At 43.1% G+C, this 20,843-nt stretch overlaps 1 protein-coding gene across 4 annotated transcripts in view; it reads left to right on the top strand.

The window, feature by feature from the left end:
• Positions 1-14,847, top strand: part of LOC149333224 (uncharacterized) — a 29,042-nt gene extending 14,195 nt beyond the window's left edge. For 3 of the 4 annotated variants that reach the window (XM_089558598.1, XM_089558599.1, XM_089558597.1), the window contains 4 exons: positions 3,727-4,009; positions 7,121-7,158; positions 7,895-8,044; positions 12,307-14,847. In XM_089558598.1, the coding sequence (XP_089414724.1) occupies positions 3,727-4,009; positions 7,121-7,158; positions 7,895-8,044; positions 12,307-12,378 (543 nt within the window). In that variant the 3' untranslated portion in view covers positions 12,379-14,847. The remainder of the gene's footprint in view (positions 1-3,726; positions 4,010-7,120; positions 7,159-7,894; positions 8,045-12,306) is intronic. The other variant, XM_089558600.1, reaches the window with a different exon arrangement.
• Positions 14,848-20,843: the final 5,996 nt, after the last annotated feature.

Below are 20,843 nucleotides of genomic sequence, written 5' to 3'. Positions count from 1 at the left end.
GAAGTTAACAACACGCTGTGAGACATTGTGATTATAATAGTGAAACTAGCGATGCGATGATTCAGAAAGCCTTTGTGAATGCTGCCTCTCAAATGATCTCTTCCGTGAAGCAAATAAATTTGAATACGCCTTAAACTTTCGAAAATTGCCAAAAACCGTGGATCAATTGCGCACGTGATAGAGCGTAGCTCACAGGAAGGAACAAAGCGCAGGAATCATTGGTGATGTCGAGCCGCCGCGGTGGCTCAGTGGTTATCGCGCTCGGTTTCTGACCCCAAAGATGCGGTATCGATCCCGGATGCGGCGGTCACATTTCGATGGAGGTGACATTCTAGAGGCCCATGTACTGTGCGATGTCAGTGCACGTTAAAGAAACCCAGGTGGTCGAAATTTCCAGAGCCCTTCACCAAGGATTCTCTCGTAACCTGAGTCGCTTTGGGACGTCAAGCGCCCATAAATTATAAACTATCGCTGATGTCATCGCTTCACGAATGGTCTGAGGTGTGAACAGCCATGTCGGAAATACGGCGAATATGTGATCTTCACTGCATTAACTCACGCATTACATTAAGCGGCACATATCAGAGCTTCGCATGAATAAACCCGTAAATAATCTGCGAGGGAATGTCCCACACTAGTGGAACTTGGTAGTCATTTTAACAGATGTTCTTGTTTCGGCACTTAGCTGCTTTTTTTTAACATAATCAAGTACGCCCAGAGTTCTAGCTTTGTGGCAGCATGGAAGAATTAAGCAGCTCTAGGACATACAGCGCCCCACTTTCGAAAGGAAAGCGCTTAATTACACCAGAGGCCTTTTTTGATTTTAAGTACTTATGGCGTGTGTTCTGCTTTCCTAGAAACAGATGGCGTCATGAATATTAGCGCTGCAGCATTCTTAATTTTGAGTGAGGCGTTGGCGCAAACTCATGGCATACTCCCTAAAAAACAAAGCCGATAGCGCATTACAGGCCTGTCCGAAGCCTAGACGGTAACTACGTAGCGTTTTAGCAGCTTAGCAATCGACGCAATGATGCGGCTTCGACCAGCAATGCGGCAAAGAACCAATGCTGTATAATCTCGTGGAACAGCGCGTCTGTGTATGGGCCGCACCTCCTGTTTCGAACTGAACAATCGAGGGAAAAAAATCGGTTAGACAGTTTTTATTCATGTATGAGCCACAGCTTCAAAACTCCCTCCCAAATTATAAAAAGAAAGGATGAGGCCGTTGCACGGGTTTATATGGCAATCCATAAACTAAAATATTTGTTTCATGTTGCGTAACAGTTGCGTCAATCTCCGTAACTATCATTCTTTAGCTTTGTCTGTTCTCTATTTCCAGCATCAGCAGCGGGCAAACAATTTATTACTAACGATGATCAGTCAACTTTTCGGACATAATTTCTTCTCTGTCCCCCAAAACAACGCCAAGGTTTGAAAATTGTATAGTGGAAAGATTGGGTGTCCAATTCCAAGTTTAATAATAAACTTTGCAAGCAGTTTTATCCCACCAAACATTCAATCTGTTTATACCTCCCCCCCCCCCCCCCCCCCCGCAGTCAAGTTCTTTTGTAGGCAGTAGCATCACTGTGCAACGAAAAAAAAATCACACGAAATGCGGCAGTCCACACCACGCATCAAATTTATCTCTTATATGTCGTTTCCTTCCACACATGTCATCATCGAGAAGAGGCTTATGCCTGCGACCCGAATACCTTCCTCGGGTGTAACTAGACCAATTATCGCGGAAATGCCTTTCTGAAACGTTTTGAAAACACTGGACCCCTGTTTTCGTCGAAAAGGTTTCGGCCATTATAGGAAGCAGGCTTTTTATTCCTTCCCTTATCGTGTTGTCGGTACTATAAGCAAAGAGGTGGCAAATGTCATCTCCCACATTTGGCACTAGCTAAGCTTTATCTGACGTCTTTCTGTCAAGTCCTTTTCGGTTTCTGTTTAGAGTGCAGAAATGTAATCCGCTTATGATGCCATGCTGTGGCAATACACTTCCTCAGAGCGGCATAATATACGGAAGCAATGGCTCCGTAGACTCAACGGCTTCCGTGTCTCCGTATGAAGAAACCACTGACTGGCAATTGTGAAAGTGCGGATTGTGTTACTATGCTTGAGTTGTGTGCTGACGGCGGCCAGTAAGGAAAACATGTTTCCGGCTTTTTTTTCTCGACAATGTTGAGCTGCCGTGAGAAACTAGTTTAAATTAACGCTAAGAATTCTAAGAAGTGTGCCTTAATAAAAGGGCTGCACATAGATATCACGCTGAGTATGCATGAAAGATTTCAAAGCTTTGTTCGCATTTAATCCCGCTTGGTACAAGACAGTTTATAAATGCAAAGTAGACATCGACATCAAGTCGACAACTTTTTCTTAGTGTCGGTTTTCAAATACCAGTTATATTGGAGTAAACGGATGTTTTTTGGCCGCGAACGCTGCAGAAAAAAAGGAGTGCCTCATCTAAATCTGCAAAAAATAGACATAGATGTTGACTCAGATATTAACCATTTGCTTAATTTAAGTGTTATGAAATTTTGGGTTTTGTCAAATGTATCAATAAAGCGACATGTCATTTTTAGGCGTACGTATTTATTGCAGAAATTTTTTCTTGATAACCCCTCCTCTTTTGAATGCTTCAAAAACTTTAGAATTTGTTGACTTGCGAAATTTGATTAGGCACGTCAGCACAAAATAGCATTACTTGGTGTATGTCAAAGTCGTCTACGTTCGCACAAGTCTAATTGTCAACTTCTTCATGTTTTTATAAAATTGCTGTGAACATGCTGTGAAGCTTTTTATTTGAAACTGTGGCCCATTTCACATTTCTGCAAGGCCTTCTGAGCGATGCAATTCCACTACGTCCCTTTGTAGTTAAAATCGGCCAGCTACCCCTCTTTGAACCCCTTTTTTTCAAAATTTCAGCTATCCTCCATCCATACACTATGCAGATTATTTCTGAAGGACATCAATCATTAATAACCGCTAGGAACACCGCCTAATTTGAAATGATAAGGACACACATGCTCAGGATACAGCAAGAATAAAAGCCTCTTTAGAACACGAGTGCAATATCAATTGACTAGGCGAAATTCAGTCACCTCGTCAGCATTTGTCGGCACACGCAACTGCCTCGCAAGGTCAGCACAACTAAAGTCATGTGAGTCATGTGACCCGTGGTGTGGGAGAGTGTGTGTGCGGGCGCGCGTGCGTGCGTGTGAGCGCGTGCGCAAGACATATGCTGCATGAGGAAGAAATGCGCTCCATACGCCTCATGTCTTCTCACTAGATGAGTACAACCCACTGTATGCGTAGTCTCCTCTAACCCAAGCACTCCAAATAATTCATTGTATTGTGCCATCATCACCCTCCATTCGCACCCTCACTCTCCCTTTCCCCTTCCGTAGTGTGGATAGCAGACCAGGGTCACCTTTCCTTTCCTGTTATTAAATTACTTTCTCTCCTTCTTAAATAATTATAACATATTTGAACCTGATCGCGGCGTTTTGTGGTAAAAACTGAGTTAATTTTATTAGAGAAAGCCGCGTCAACGAAGCAACAGCGAAGGAAGGTGGACGTTTAGGCATGTCTCCTACTCCAAATCCGCTCACGTAGTTACGCCGAGTTAGTGCGTTTCAGTCTCGACAGTAGCGATTTCATGATCTCTGCGAAATCCGCTCAAGAAATGGCGAAAATTCCTTATTGCGGCATCATTCTGCGCAGGTTGCAAGGGCAGAAAGCGCCACCCCGAGCACGGCTCTGATGGTCGCTCCGGAGGAGTTGGTGCTCAACAAACATCACCAAGCTACTGCCGACAATGCCACGGCGGTCAGTGAAAGCGCCGCCAACACGACCACGCTGAAGCCTGCGTCCAACGGCACGGCAGCGAATCTCACCGCGACAAACACCACCGCGGTTCCAGAAGCTGCTGGCACGACAGTGCAAAGTGGTGATGCAGTGCTCCACTATGGGTCAGGAGAAGACAGCGTGGTGAAGAAGCCGCAGCGTAAGTTCACTGCACTGCCTGTTGGCGCGGCTGAAAGAGATGCTACGATAAGTGAATAGAAAGCCGAACAAAAATAGCGCAAACAGGCACAGATACAGCGTGTACTTTGTTGTCTTCGACTTTTATTTTTTTTTCCTCCTTCTCTGTCCTTGTTTCAGCGCATTAGCTTAAACCACGTAGAGCCGCCGTATACTTTAACGGTGGCTTTGAAAAGCAGAAGCTGTTTTCTGGCATACCCTGCTATGAAACCGCACAGTTTCAGTGCTTCATCTGAAACCTGTTCAAGCTTGAATACTGTCCGCCTGCCGTCGGGGCCACGGGCCAATGGATGACAAGTATAGCTCACAGCACACATTCACCTCTTCTGTTGCCTAATTAGAGACTTGTTTGAAAGCAAAAATATAGAGCCTTACATTAAAGAGATTAGAAACGTGCACACTTAGTTCCCTGCAGATTTAAAAAGGCTTACTTAAAGAGAAAGGCCACACCTTGCTGATTAAGATGACAAATTGGTCTCTAATCCAGAGACATTAGAAGTGCCATTTCCACACACAAGATTGGTATATAGATCAATAAGCGATGAATCAAACTATTTTCTTTGGGAAGTGGTGACATCGCACATGGTGTTTGCAACTTATATTATGAGCATTACGAGCCCCTGGTGTTAACAGTGCGAAGCAGATGACGGTATGTCGCAGCGAATAATCTATGAGAGCACGTGCATCTGCAGCGTTGGGCTCAGTACCGTGCAACGGAGATAGCAATATGCAGTGCTGTGTGCGAGGCCATCCAGGCGACGCTCTCGATTTCGCACGTTGAGTTCGAAGAAATGCACCATTTTGTTATCATGCGAGCATTTCGAAAACGTACGCACTTCCGTGCGCAATATCGCAACTTCTCTCGGACAGCGCCTCTGCAGGTAGACTCCTTAAAGTCAAGGCACAGCCCCAACATCGTATCAAAGTGCCACTTTACTGATGGGTGCCGTCGCTTACGAAATAGCAATCCCTTTCTTTTGTCAAGCTTTGTACCATACCTACGTGAGCTTGTCCAGTGTACTATGGGAAGGGGAGCGCTCCTCAGCTCATTGCGACACAATTCAGTGGTCCCCTTTTCAATACGAAAATTAAAATTCCAATGAATCTACTGACTTTAGGCGTAAAGAGAATGCCGCTTAACTATGTGTGTCTCCGAAAACGAAATTAGAGCGTGAGACAAAGAAACTTGAGGTAAGGCAACTTACTCTTCGTTTACTTAAGAGCATATGGATTTGACCGTCTTGTGTAAGAAAACGCATCACTCTCTATCTGCCAGCTATCTTGGAAGCTGTTATCAGTGAAGAGGCTAAAGAAAGGACCGGAGCCACTTGAGCGCTAGTTACATGCCACTATCACCTGCAGCTTTCACATGCAATTCACCTGAACAACAGATGGGATATGTCGCATGAAGTGTCGCCAAACGACTATAGTTGCGCCGCTTTCTTCAGCTCGTGCGAAAGGGATTCGACTGCATCTGCCTCAGATGTGAACAGGTGAACAGCAGCTACAGTTACGATTCGACTCCTCTATTTTGTTCGGGCGGTGCTGCAATGGATAGTTACCACGTTTTATCCTAAAGGTACCTGCTAGAAAAGCGTTGATTCGTGTATATAATGAATATAAGCATGTTGCCAGGAGGTAAAACTAGGTGAAGATGTGCATAGAGGCTGAAAAAAGGCGTGAAGATACGTTTCTGGCATTCGAACACTTCGAGAATCCTCTATTCCTTTATATCCTCTTTGAGCATTGAAAGGCCAAAAAAATTTCTCTCAAGTACTTAATCTCAATGATCGCTTTGGGCTTGTTTAATGGACAATATTTTATATACAATACTAACTTGTTTTGATATTTCGAAGAATACTGGCCCTTTAACATTCTGCTCAGTGTGACCATGCGGAATGGATGTGCGTAACATATCACCTTACTAACGTAATATGTTACATGCTGTTTTAACTATCGCCACTAATGGCATAATGTTTTTCCTTTTGTGGACTGGTTGCTTATTGTACGTTCAAAATTCCTGTCAAAATTTGTTCACAGCAAGGATTGCGTTGAATGGAGCCACACCTTTATGAGTGACCGTAATATATATATGTATGTAGGGACATTACATATTGCGGGTTACTGTACTGGCTGTTTGGTTTGCACAAGATTAGGCGTGTTACTAGGGCTAGCAGAAAGGACTAAAGAGGATTTAAGTGCCACGGACAGTGGACATCGTTTGAAGTTTACTGAAAGCACGAAGCTTTCTCGACGTGCCAGGCACCGCTAAAGCATGCAGATTCAGACACGGCGCAAGAAGAGAGCTGAAAAAGTAAAGGAGGAAAGGGAAATTCAGCTGAAAAAAACGGAAAAAGGAGCTTTAGATGATGTCAGCCGTTCGTGGTGTCTAACTCAGCTTTAGTCGTCGTCCCTTAACGTTGGAACTGTGTCGCGTCGTCTTCAAGCATAAAACATTCCCGAACTTTGTTGTTTGTGTTGCGTACGTCTTGAACTTTTTCTTTTTATTCTGACTTGTCTAAGCGCAGTATGCCTCTATATATTTGTTGAATGATAGCTGCGACAGCATGAAGGCATTATTGTAGGAGACTGAGTGCAATTCGACAGGCTGAGCGTTCTGTATCGATTACGATTTGAATCGGTTTTTACAATTGTGACTACCGAAATTGGGGATATTTTGTTAGACTTGTTATAGCTCATGACGGATAGATTCGTGAATAATCAAGTACGAAAACTTCCGAATAATGGACGAAGCAGTGCATCCTCGCAAAATACAACTAAGCATACGCGTTAGGCAGCGTTCCAAGTACAGTAAGCACGGCTTTTCCTTTACGGCGGGTGGTGGAACATACAGCGATTAACATTGTCAATAAATTTTAGTGTCTACACAATACGACGGCATCAGCTGGCAGCAGCTGCAGTTCAGTATGCATCCCTGCACTATTCACAAGCGGCTCCTTCCCGCAGTAAGCTGTTTGTCCGGTGACAGACATTTTATGTTGTCTGTTGACAATTTCATGCACTTTAGCATTTCTATAGCTCTGCTTTACGCTGCGATTTTTTCTCCTTGCAGACCCTACCTACTTCTTCAGCTCATGGATAACGTGGCGGGTGAGTGAGAGCAAACACTTGACGCGTGTGCTACAGTACTGTTCTGCGAGGGACAGAATGATGATAGGTGGTAACAATTCACACCGGCTGAGAAATGCGTTTACTGTCCCTCGATCAGGGGAATATCCCAGCTCCATTCTGCTGTCTTGTGGTGTAAGCATTAATTTAAATGGAGCTATCTGTTCACAGGTTATTTGCTAGGCGTCACTTTCATGGCACATTTTAGCCTCGCTTGAGCAACGCTAGCTGGCACAACATTTACTATAACTTCGCCGTGTGGATTCGTTTTTTTTTCTTGCTTTGGGATCGCCGAGAAAGATATTGTTGTGTTGTTTTGTTACAACAACGAAGCACACAGGGCTTGCGGTTAAAGCGCAAAGCGCTTACTACGATGCCTGTGCCGTTTTGTAGAACTGTGTTAACCGGGCCCAAAAGACACCACAGAGGTGCAAAAAACAGTACACATATCTCAGTAAAGGTGGACAGTGGTAGGAGGACTGCACAGTGACGTCGTGTGAGTACAAAGGCGAAGAGAACTCACATTAAGGAAAATAATAACGGCTATCACACAATTCAGTAGCGATCCAGCAAGCTGCAAAGCCCGCGGACATTATGTAATTCATCACATCATGTGGTGTCGGCAAAAGTGTTTCATTTTTTTACACTTGCGTAATCCTCGCGAACATGCTCTGCGAGAGTTTAACGCTTCCACCCGTCGACTCTCCCTGGGTGGCAGGAGGACAACTACCTGATGAGCATCCTGATACCAATCGCGTGCGGGGTGGCAGCTGCCGTGCTCATCCTCTGCTCCCTGGCTTGCATCGGCTGCTGCCGCCGACGGTGTCGCTCCCGGAACCGTCGCAAGCTGCACCGCAAGATCGACCCGGTAACCCGTTTCTTCTCTTTTTTTTTAATTTATTTATCCTAACATCACAAAAGACTCAAGTACATGTACACCTTTTGTTAATAATAATAACGCTGCCCTCACCGCTTCTGAGGCTGTCACTATCACAATTCAAAGGAGGATAGCGATGACCAGGTTAGTGTCGCACAGCTTATTCTTACAGCAGGCGAGGAATGGCGATCACAGCTTTGCTGCTCTTGCCAGCCCGCTTTTTATTCGGTCATGGTGACTTGGTTACTTCTGGCAAAGACAGTTCGCATCGTACTATATACAGGACCGTCAATAGTAGCAGTGTACAACGGAAGACGTAAACATAAAAATGCAAGATTTTAAATACGTGGAAACCAAATTCTTCAATGTGAAATGCAGCATATCGGGATTAGTAACGCCAGTGACAGATTTACGAAGATTATTCTATTCATTTGTAGCCAGTTTAAGTAATGAACTTCACAGGAGTCAGTTCGCGCTAATTAATTTACAGCGTCCTGGTTACGATCTAAACCAGGAACTATAGTTCCTGCGGTTTTGATGAGTGCTCTGTAGTAATTCGTGGGTATGACATGATTTGTGACCATGTTTCTGAAGAATCCGCGAAATCGTCCATTTTGCTTCCAATGATTTTAAGGCGTTAGAAGTTCTATTTATCAGAAAGATGGACATTAGTTCGTGTTTTGCTGTTATGAAACGATTGGCCTTAGTGCGCAGGAACTCACGAATAATGCAAACTCCAGATAAAGAAGACACATTCAAGTTTCAGTCATACTAATATGCTATACACGGAGATAAATTTCTATGTTTATTCCTTTCACTCATTTCTTTCAATCATTACCTGATCTCTAACCACTGCAAACAGTTATAGATTCACGCGTTGTAGCAAATTTATCAAGAACATCGACTGTATCCCTTTCAATAATACAGCCCCTCGTAAGGGAAAAGCTAGTGGATTAAAGCGCCTACCTGTCATACTGGTGCTTCGCTGTATAGCCACCATAGACGGCATATGCTGCTGAAAACAAGCGATCCTCAGCATATTTCAAGCGATCCTCAGCACAGCCATCTTCCAGAGAAGTGGCGCATCTCTTAACCTATGCACCACTGCGCCAGTGGTCGTGTCAGGACTCACCTCGATCTATGAAAGCAGTTGAGAAGATCGTGACGTAACCATCACCACCTGACTTCCAGTAGACCAACCATAAGGCACCGCCAAATTTGTAAACTTTTGAAGTAGACCCAACATAGAAAATGGATTAAGGAGGATTGGTGGGTTGTATTAGTAAAATCTCATATGATAATCTAATACAAGGTACTCGATCATTCTAGTAGGTGATGGCTCATGTATACCATACAAAGACTATAGAACCGGTTCCGATCGGAGGTTTGGTGGAAAAATCGCAAGAACATTAGACACTCTTTATATACACCATAGCAGGCAGCACAAATACTTTCGCATTATCTTTAATATTGTGGACGAGAAGGCCCCCCTTATTTTTTTTTTACTTCGTAAGCCGTACTTGTGTCAAAATGCCGTAATGGTGGCAACTCTCGGTAGCCTTGTAAAAGAAATCCTCCACCCTCCACAAGCATCAGCCACCAACCCGCCAGCCCATTTCTAGCCAGCAGAAGCTTCAGCCACCAACATCCCCACCCCTACACCCACTTTTACCCTACACCAAAATTTTGTGACTTATGTGAAAGTGCGCTTGGAGTTAGAGCTTTCATTGGAGTAAAAGCATAAAAGTAATACAAAATACATTTGCGGAATTCTTGCATCAGATATCTAATCATCCGGTAATCTATAAACTCCTGCTTCTGAGTTATTGTCTTCAGCTTGATTTGTATTATCATATCCGGCACATAAAGCCTATCCCACTGGACGTGATTGTTATCAAATACGACTCGTGAATAGTGTTCGAAAGAAACTGAGCCAGTGCTGTAATCAAACACAAGGAAAAATATGACTTCATGAGTTAGCTACAATATCTCGACCCTGTTTAGCTTAGTCGTACAGCGTCAGGTTAAGTTTTTGAGGAAGCAGTTTTGCTCTGAACGCTTTCCCGCTGATTTGAGTTATGCGCGAATGATTTATTTATTTTATTTATTTATACAGAATACCCCTAAAGGCACTCGAGAGGGTATTACATAAGGGGGGGGGGGGGGGGGCACAGGCAATTGAACAGAATAAAAGAAAAACCACAAATATAAAACAAACAACAAAAGCACAAATAAGACACACTGGATGAAATAAGTAAGGAAAAGAATCAATCAAAAGCACAAATAAGACACTTTGCATGACATATAAGTAAGCAAAAGAATCAAAACAATGGCAGCGCGGCAAAGAACGAAGATTACTGCATTATTAAAATTATACAAACAGAACACTAATACAATGAATCTTTTTAGCCACAAACCCTGCTAAAAAGGAAGCCATGAACAAATAAAATAACAATGTATGCGAAGAGTTAAGCAGTAGTTATTGAAGATATAAGTTTAAAATATTTATCAGGATCAGTGGTGGTTGCGATATGTGAAGGCAGAGTGTTCCAGTCAGATATTGTGCGTGGTAAGAATGAATGCGCATAGATAAATGTTCTGCACGTCAAACGTCTAACTTTAAAGGGATGGTCGCGGCGGTCAAAAATCGAAGTAGGCAAAGAAAAAAAGTCGTTATGAAGTGATGGATGATGATAAAGTTTATGAAAAAGTGACAGTCGTGCAATTTTACGGCGGAGACATAAATCCTGGAGACCTGCGCGTTTCTTTAAGGCTGTGACGCTGGTGTTACGTGAATAATCGGTGTAAATAAAACGAACGGCGCGGTTCTGCAATGATTCAATGTTATTTATTAGGTAAGATTGGTAAGGGTCCCAAATAGCCGAGGCATATTCAATTTTAGGTCGAATTAGAGTGGTTCTTTTCCCAGAGTTTTCTCAGCGAATGTTGTCATGATGCGAGGAAGCTGGCGATATTGTAACCTTGAGAGCATCTGGTGCTTCGAAAAATCTTTCCAGAGCGTGAATGGAAGGTTGAGCATGACTGAAACTAAATGTTTTCAGGAATTATATTAATCGATTTTTTTTTTCATCTTTCCTCCTTCTCAGTACTCTAGAACTCCTCACTTGAACCTTTGGGTTAGACTTGTTGCCGTACCTTCGTAGGCTGCATTCACTTATATTGTTGTTCTTTTGAAGTCAAATGGCATAGGCTTGCACTAAACGTTTAGCAACACAGCTGCAGTTGTATTTACGAAGACACACTGATGGAATTCGCAAAGTTCTACAGGTCTCAGCCGATGGACGAAAGGGACCGTTTCAACATGAAAGGGCAATTCAACATGAAACAACCCCCTGAGCAAGCAAATTCTCATCGTACTCAGCGTATATTGTAATGCACATTTGTCTTTCACGGGGTTAAAAAAGAAACCTCCTAAATCTCTTTGACATCAAAAGTGTTTGCACTGTGCCCCCACGTAGTTAGGTTTTCACGAACTGTGTAGGGATCCAGTAAGCCCTGATTTCTCTCCGTAACATAAGGTTAAACTGTTGTTATTATTATTTCGTAAGAATTTCTTACTTTGGGCCTTCTGTGGATACTTATTGCGTCATGACTTGGCGGAAAGTCAGCTTTGAGTTTCAAACAGCTTTTACATTGCAGTGACGCATGGGCACTCCTGTTCACAGCTGCTCCGAATTCCTTCTTCCATTGTTACTGGCTCACAAGGGCTGTTGTCAGAATGCACTTTCATAAAGACCATGAAACTATCCCGAAAATGCGTCACCAATTGAGCACTGGTGAAGACTTTCGACTAATCAACATTCAGTAATTCATGTGCAGCAGTCAGCCTGCTGTGCTTCGCTTCATGCCTTCTAAGGCTTTGTTACCGCTGAGGCTTTCAGTTGCGTCCACCAAATTTACACTCAAAATTCATAAAACATTCTTCAAACTAATATTCGTCAACTTCCTACATGGTGGCCTCGCAGTTCAAGGCTACTGTACTTCGCTTCATGCTTTCTAAGGTTCGGTTAATGCTGTGCCCTTCTGTTGCGTCCCCCAACCTTACACTCAAAGTGCTTAAAGCACCTATCAAGCTAATATTCGTCACCTTCCTAAACAGTAGCCTCAGAGTTACTAGTACAACAGCCTGTTTACCCTTGGTTTGTGCTTTGTAGGCCACATTGTAACAATATCCGATTTCTGAACCATAAAAACACACATGCGTGATGTTCTTTGCTTCTCCCCTTTTGCAGAAAACTTTCCGGAAGATGAAGGCTGCTGACCGAATCAAGCTTCTAGCCGCAAGTTCGGACGAGGAGTTTTAATGCGGTGCCCATTCTTTACCTCTTTCACCTGGCGGGCCAGTTCGAATTTCACCAATGACACTGCGAAGGCTGCAATCAAAACAATGCGGGCATAGTACTTTCATGCCTGGTGGCTTTCGTGCGAAGCGCAGTGGACATTATCACCCAGCACTGTTTACGTCCAGCACTTTCCTGCAATAGTGCAACGTCTCAGGCACCTTACTGTGCTGAAAAGCTAGGGAGATGTTTGGTTCTTTGAAGACGTTCGGGTGAGCTGTTTTCCTAGCTGTAAGGGCAAGCTGTTAGGTTTTCTGTTTATTCCTTCCCGCAGAAAAGTTTCGACGTGACCGTTCTCTTCGGTTTCCTGAAGTCGTATTTGTTTGTTGAGGCTTCCTTTCCTCAATCTTGAGCCTGCAATTGCATTATTCATAAAGTTACACCTGTCAAATTCGAATTTTTGTTACAATGACATTCTTGTTACTGGATTTGAACATTCCAGACAAGCTAACAAAAGTTCATGCTGGTATCCCGCTCATAATCCTGGGAGCTAAACAATTCGCAATCAAGAATGAGTTTTAAAGCTTCTTCATAACTGAGCAGAGACGTGGATATAGTTAATGAACAGTAAAGCAGATACTGCACAAGAAATAGGTCAATAGACGCACACGTACAAAGCAATGTGCTCTCCCTTGCTTTGCCTAATTGGTGGTAATATCTTATAGTAATATAAGATTATAATAATTATATCTCATACTTTTATGCAGGCTCCTACTCCCTTGTCCCTTGTATTAGCTTTTATCTGCACTAAGTTCACGCTATTTTTGTTTTAAGGTAAATGTTAAGACATTGTAGTTGCCAACCTCTTTTACAAGAACAATTTGGCCTGGTCACTTCAGAGCCTGCAAAGCAAAGCACCGGCGTTCATTTATTTAAGCTTGTCTTGGGAACCTGAGTGTTCTTATAGTCGTATCCAGCTAATGTGCCTTCCCCTCAGGCACAAATTTTAAGCGTCAATGCAAGGAAAAGCGACGCCAACTGTGCTTAGGCAGCACAACACGCATTGTTGGGCTAGTAGGTGGCAGGGCGCTTGCCGTACTGCACCTCTGTAATGTACTCATCCGCAAACAGGTCGTCGTTGTCGTCAAGCTTGAATCGCTTTGTGGGTCCCATCTTGAAACCAAATCGAAGCAGCCTTGTAGATGTCGCCGTAGAAGTTTCGTCTTTTCGCACATAACGAAGGGTGACTACATTTTTTTTTATTATTATTGCTAGCATTTTTCACACGACATCAGCAACCAAACTTGTATTCCAGATGGTTTGTACATAGGTTAGCATTTCATATGTCCGCGGCTGCCACCACAAAGAAAGTAAAAAAGGGCACTGCAGTGGAATAAAAAAAGCAGCAGGTACAAAGGAACCGAAGGTAGACGAAACCAGAGAACTGCCGTTCTCAAAAGGCTTGCTGTGTTTTTCGCCGAGAGTGGCACTTGGAAGGTTTCTTCACAGGGACTTGTGTTTGTTCTCAACTTGTTCTTTTGGCTAGTTCTCGCCTACATGTACAGTACATATTTCTTGTTTTTTGATAGTGTAAAGTTCTTTTCTACTCCAATTTCCGTTTTGTATGCAGATCACCCCGCGAGCAGCACGCTGCTTTATATGTACTACTGACTGCTCTTTTTTCCAGCGCTGTAGTCTAACTGCTGTTTTATGCTGAGTTCGAATGAATGTGCGCTTGAGATTAAGCGTATAGTGTCTTGGGGTTAGAGGTCAGGTGACGAATCATTTTAACGTGTCAATGTACAGATTTCCTTCAGGCCTATTCATAGCTTAAGTATCCCATGTGCGTTTTTCGTGCTTTATTTACGCTTGCTGTGTATATTAAGCAATTTTACTTCCTTTTAGGCCTGGTTATGTTTGTATTTCCGCGTTGCCGTTCTCTTAACTCTGCTTCTTGGTAAGGGGCCGCCATTCTCCTAAGGAGACAACATTTCTTATCCCTCTCTATCACCGAATTTCTTCGTTTCTTTATTTTGCGCTTATTTTAAAACCAAGTAGATTTGGTGCCAAACCAGTTTCCTGTTCACGTAAGTCTGGATCTTGAATGTCCCTTGTGTGTGCTTTGTACCCGCTCTTTTTCTGCTATAATACCAAAGATCTTTTCGGATATGTACCTCAAAATTAAGTCAAAGCACCTCTCTTCCCTGAGGTGGTGCATGTGGATGAGAATTTCTAGTCATAATGTTCCTTGCACTGAGCGTCTAGATAGGCCTCTTCACCGGACCGTTTCATCACATTTTGCATGATAGCCGCTGCTTGCTTCTGGCCATATGTGCATATCTTGGCGTGCGCGCGTGTTTAAGTGCCTCTTCATGTATATAAAGAAGTATTTTTCTGGAATAAAGCTCACTTATAAATGTGGTGCTCAAAGTGACTCAGCACCCCATTCTCGATTTCATTCTTGATGAGGAAATAAAGCCGGTGGGCAGATAAGCATTGCCTCTGTTTTTAAACTGCCGCGCTCACTCAGCGCTCTACCTGTGAATGCTCGTGAAAACTAAACATTGTACAAAGCTGTGCTCTCCGATCCATCGCCGTTAGAAAACATTCTTTCAAATTCGCCCCACAAAACATAAAGAGAGGCTAAACCCACGTGGAATTTATGCCAGGTATCCAACATACAGGCGTAGGTGAAACTAACCAATGGTTGAAGAAAGCCTTCCTTCCATTTATATGGACGCAAGAAGCGATTCAAGACGCCGTACAACGTTCCTTCAAGTAATACCGTGTCACACGGAAAGTCTGAATGGGCATCAGATTGAGAGACTTCGAGATTCTCAATCGCTATCCAACTTACAGTTGTTTCACTGTTACACGCAAATATCAATAGCCATAGGAATGGTTCTCGAGTCTCACGCCAAGCTTGTGCGGCGCCACAATCGCTATTTTTGGTTTAGCGCAAATAAAAATATTTTACAGATCTTGACAAAATGTTTAAAAACACTTTTGGAGTCATAGGAGGCTTTTAGTTATTGCCAAAAGCGTTCCCCTTTCGTTTTCTCAGGGGGTCTTAAATAGCTCGATGCCAGAGATACTAACTTCTATAAAAAGGTAGGTTTTGAGCCACTTTTTCAGAGATACTTGTAGGGCAAAAACCGCGACTGCAAACAAGACGAAGATGAGAACTGCACATGGCGAGCAGTAACCGCTCGTCCCCTAAAAGTAAGCCTTGTATGCGATTGGCTGTCTCAGTTTTGCAACGCAATGGTGGTTTTTTCAATACAAGTATGTCTTGTGTACGATTTGCGGTAGCAGCTTTGCAACGCAGTGCCAAGACGTGTCGCTGGCGTTTCCGCCTTCTGCGATGAAGAACATCTTTTTTTGCATTGCAAGGCTTCACTATAACAATGAATATAATCGCCGATCTCTCGTCGCCAGGCTTGATTTTTTTTTTCCGATTAACGTTTTTGATATTGCCAAAAGCATTCCCCTTTCGTTTTCTCAGGTGGTCTTAAATAGCTCGATGCCAGTAATAGAAACACTTTTAAAGAAAAATTTTGCTACACATAAGAAGGATGGACCAATACCTTCAATATTTCCATAACAGTACCTTGCAATTTTTCAGTATTCAGAATTTTTGCCAAGAATGATGAACATGTTCTCTGCGCTGCAACCACTATTATATTTTATATTGGTCCCTCGAAAAGTTTTAACCCAGCCCAGAACAAACCGGTGTTTTGCAACAGTTTGTGGGCGAGACTCGTCGGGCGAGATCGTGACTTGTGTACCCTGATCATCAGAAGGCATGGCCCTCAGGCTGAACACTGCACGGTCTGCCCTATTTGGCAGCCTTCAAGTGCGAGGCAAGTGTGGAGGCTCCTGCACAGATGCAGTTGAAGCAGGAAGATACAAAGCAAAAGTCTAGTCAACGGGCGGAGAATACACCTACACATGCTTTCTCGTAGATAAATTCAAAATGGCAGTCAAGTACAGCGCCTCCTGAAGCACTGAAATAGTATTCTTCCAACTGTTGTTGCGAAAAATGAGGCCATTATAGACTGTGCGTCGTTAGGAAATACTAAATAAGATGCAAAGATCACACCACGCGCCCTCCCTGAGTCAAAGCACTGACCGGGATAGCTTACTTCTCGTCGGGCGAGCTTGTCTAAAATCGTAGCGCGCTGTATACGTGTGCATCAAAAAAGTCTCCTTTTATTGTAGAAAACTATCCCAGTAACGAATAATTTATTCTGATGCATTATCTCAGTAACGAATCATTTAATCTCATGCTTGGTCTGCGCAATATTCCTAAAATCCATATACCTACTGTCATGACTCGCACGAAGACGTCAATTATTTAAACCGTTAATTCAGACTAAGAAACGCTGCACGACCGCTGGAGGCTTCCTTAGAGTGCGACAAAGACTGGCTCCAGCACACAGCGCAAGAATTAACAGGACATAATTATCATAGTAGTCTAGGAAAGGCGAGAATCATTTTGAAGTTGTCATTAATGGATACTAAAGCGCAAAAAGGCGAGAACACGGAAGAAGGGCATCAAACGACAAGCGCTTACTACCAACAAAAGCGATTTATTTCAACGCTCAGAATAAACTGGAGTCAGCAAAAAAAACACTGAAGGAAAAAAGGGAAAGAGAAAACACAATGAAGGGGACAGAAAAAAGATCATTAGCCTTTATTATCCAAAAAAGCAAGTTCTTTCCCCGATAGCAGAACAGAATTCCATAAGCTCTCAAGTACGTTTCTGGAGATCGGCGACTGAAATAAATATTTGCCACCGAACCATGATACAGTGCTCAATTAGCTTAGAGATACGTATTCACTTTACGATGACAGGAAATTAGGCCACCGAATATAGATTTAGGACTGTAGAGAATGAAATTCCTTTAGAAACACGCCTCGTTGATCTGAACGTTGTGTACGGAGCCAATCTTTCAGTGTTAAAAACACCCTGGGGAAACCCATGCTAATTTGGAAACTAAAAAGTCAACTAATTGGTACTTTCGATTCCGTAAATGTTATCATTAGTGACGGCGTCAACTTAATTATGGTTTTTCACCTATCTATAACTGCACTTAAGAGTTAGGCTTCTCACAGAGAGCAAAGCAACACGGTAAGGAAGAAAACAGGAAGTGAATGCTTCTTGTATATTTCAAGCGGTCTCCGAATGCGTAAAGGCAGCTTTCGACACAGAGCAGCACTCTCGGTTGCAATACGAGTGGGAGGCATAAGCTGAGCTTCGATCTCACGCGAGTCGGACGCAACCACGTGTGCCCTCCAGCCTCATGTCTCGACTGAAACGATTGCTACATCCCTCCAAATTTTCATCAACATAACGCAATCGCATCAAAAATTGGTCGTGCAGTGGCTTATGACGACGCCGACTGGCTTGACTAGGACCAAGCAGCATACGCTTTGTGCGCTCGCGCATATTCTCCTTAGGCTACTATACGCATGAGTCCAGTCGCACCTTGCACTCTCCAATCTACCCGTTAAATTCTAGAGGCCCGTGTACTGTGCGATGTCAGTGCACGTTAAAGAACCCCAGGTGGTCGAAATTTGCGGAGCCCTCCACTACGGCGTCTCTCATAGCCTTAGTCGCTTTGGGACGTAAAACACTCATTAACCAAAACCTTTTACTCAATTCTGTCTCACAGCACGGGTCAGGTGCCGGCCCAGAGAGAAAGTCGGCGCCTTCTATTAAGTGATAGCATTAAAGTTCCCGTTCTGTAAAAAATCCGGTATCGGTTTTGGTTTACGGGGGTTTGACGTCCCAAAGGGACTCAGGCTATGAGGGACGCCGTAGTGGAGGGCTCCGGAAATTTTGACCACCTGGGGTTCTTTAACGCGCACTGACATCGCACAGTAAACGGGCCTCTAGAATTTCGCATGCATCGAAATTCAGCCGCCGCGGCCGGGATCGAACCCACGTCTTCGTCAGCGATGTCGTCGTCGTCGGCAGCGGCGCTGTGAGCGATGAAGCAGATGGCCCGCCTGCAACTTAAGTCCCGTGAACTTACGGTGTCAGCGCAACCTGCCCGCCATAACAGGTGCCAGCCTTCGTTCCGGATTTCGACTAAAGTGCCGACCATGGCAGATGGCAGTTAAATTTCTCACCTCTCACCTTTAGAGGTTTCTGTTGTAGAGCAATCTGGGTCCCACAAGCCCCACCGGTGGCTTTGTTTGAAACAATCACCTGCCGGGACCGTGTAAAATCGCTTAATCGAAGCACCATTGTTACAGGAGAGGTATGAGGACTCCCAGGGATCAATCAGTGTAAAGTAGAAATTCACTGAATCCCGCATATGCGGGGCACTAACCCATTAACGCAATCCGTCATATCCTTAAGACAGAGCTCAAGTGTCCGCATCAGCTTTTAACACGATAAGGTTAAGGAGCTCATGTCCCAAAAATTCCGGCGTCATCGTCGTTGACCGTCAGCGAAAAATGAAATGAAATGAAATGAAATCTTTATTTGCCATCAAATACAGATGGGGGTTGTGGAAAAAAAGCTGTCCTTGGACAGCTTGACGAGTCCACAATCCCTTATTTTGGCAGAGTGGCGGCATCACATAACATATTTTTGATATGCAAACATATACATACATTTTTAATATGATACAGACTTAGTACTCGTAAACGAAAACAACAGAAAACAACAACAAGAACAAAAAACAACAGCGGAACTCACTTCTACAAATCCAAACGAAAACAACAGCAAGGCTAGATAACATTACACAGAACCCAAATACATCTGCCGGAGGTCCTTGTAGGTTGCCTTGAAAAGGTCAAAACGGACAGAATTATAATAATTCAAAAGCGTTGGTATTGTGTACTTAAGGCACTGTTTCCCGTAACTTGAACGTGACATTGGTACTGACCAATCCTCGAAGTGTCTTGTAGGGTAACTTGGAGTTCTGTCCTGTAATTGGGATAGGTTACGTATATCGTTGATATTCCTGTGGATTTCTTGTTTATATACATGGCTTAAGCGATATCTATATAGATTGTGAGCTGGAATTACACCAGAGTTGCTAAAGAAAGTTGAGGTGGAAGCAGTATAAGAAGCATTATATGTGTGTCGGAGATATTTTTTCTGTAACAGGTGGATGTGTTCAATATTAGTGTATGTTGTGTTTCCCCATACTAATTGACAATAGTTCAAGTGTGACTGAAAGAGTGAATGATAAAGCAAACGTTTGATGCGTGTGGGAAGGATATACCTTAAACGACCTATTACACCAGTTATTTGACTTATTTTGCTTAGAACATGCTTGACGTGATTATCCCAGGACATATTTGCGGAAAAGGTGACACCCAGACATTTGAAATTCTCGACTAAAGCGATGCATCGTGAGTTTATTATAATATCTTGATGCGGAGGTATGTGCTTGTTCTTCGGCCTGAATATAATCGCTTTTGTTTTGCTTTCATTTACCTTCATTGCATTTACTCTCGACCATTCCTCTAAGGATTTCATTGCACTGTTACATTGTTCAACAAGAAGATTAATATCATTGCCAGCAAAAAAAATACTAGTGTCATCTGCATAGATAATATATTTTGCTTTAGGGTTAATAGTGACGATATCATTCAGATAGAGATTGAAAAGTAAAGGTCCTAAAATACTTCCCTGCGGCACTCCACAATTAACAGCTTTAGCTTTCGATGTAAAGGCACCTATTTTCACAACTTGGGTTCTGTTGGATAGGTAGGATTTCATAAGAGCTAGTGCCTGTCCTCGTATTCCATAGTGACTTAATTTTTCCCGCAAAATGTTATGGTTAACTAAATCGAAGGCTTTAGAAAAGTCCACGAAAATGCCAACAACTATTGCTTTGTTTTCAAACGCCGTTAATATATATTCTTTCTGCTCTAGCAACGCTAATTCAACTGATTTGTTTTTACGGAAACCAAACTGGTGTGGTGTTAGCAGATTATGTTTTTCAATGAAATTTGCCATCCTCGAATACAAGACTTTTTCAAACAGCTTTGAAAAGATCGGTAAAATAGATACCGGCCTGTAATTTCCCAGCTCATTACAATCTCCTTTTTTGTACAGAACAGTAACTTTTGCGCACTGCATTCTCGCTGGGAAAGTTGCTGATTCTAAACACATGTTAAAAATGTGGGTGAGGATGGGGGCAATAATATCAACTACATGTTTGATTGGGCGTACTTGAAAACCATCGATGTCACAACTGCTAGAGTTCTTTAAGGCTTGTATAACGGACATGATTTCATCCACTGTTACGGGCTGAAGGTATATTGTGTTGCTAATATAAGTGGAAACATATTTGCTAGCATGAGAGGATATAGAGGAAGCAGAAGCGATACTAGTGAAAAAATTGTTAAAAGCATCAGCTAATTCTGCACCGGATAATTCTTTTCCATCAACTTGTAATTTCAATGAAGGCTTATGCGAGTGACCACGGTTAAGGATGGTGTTTAACCTCGACCATAACAGA

Source organism: Amblyomma mixtum, chromosome 8, assembly GCF_055824585.1.
Source record: "Amblyomma mixtum isolate Tamu chromosome 8, ASM5582458v1, whole genome shotgun sequence".
NCBI lineage: Eukaryota > Metazoa > Arthropoda > Arachnida > Ixodida > Ixodidae > Amblyomma > Amblyomma mixtum.
This window is presented reverse-complemented; position numbering and strand designations above follow the sequence as displayed.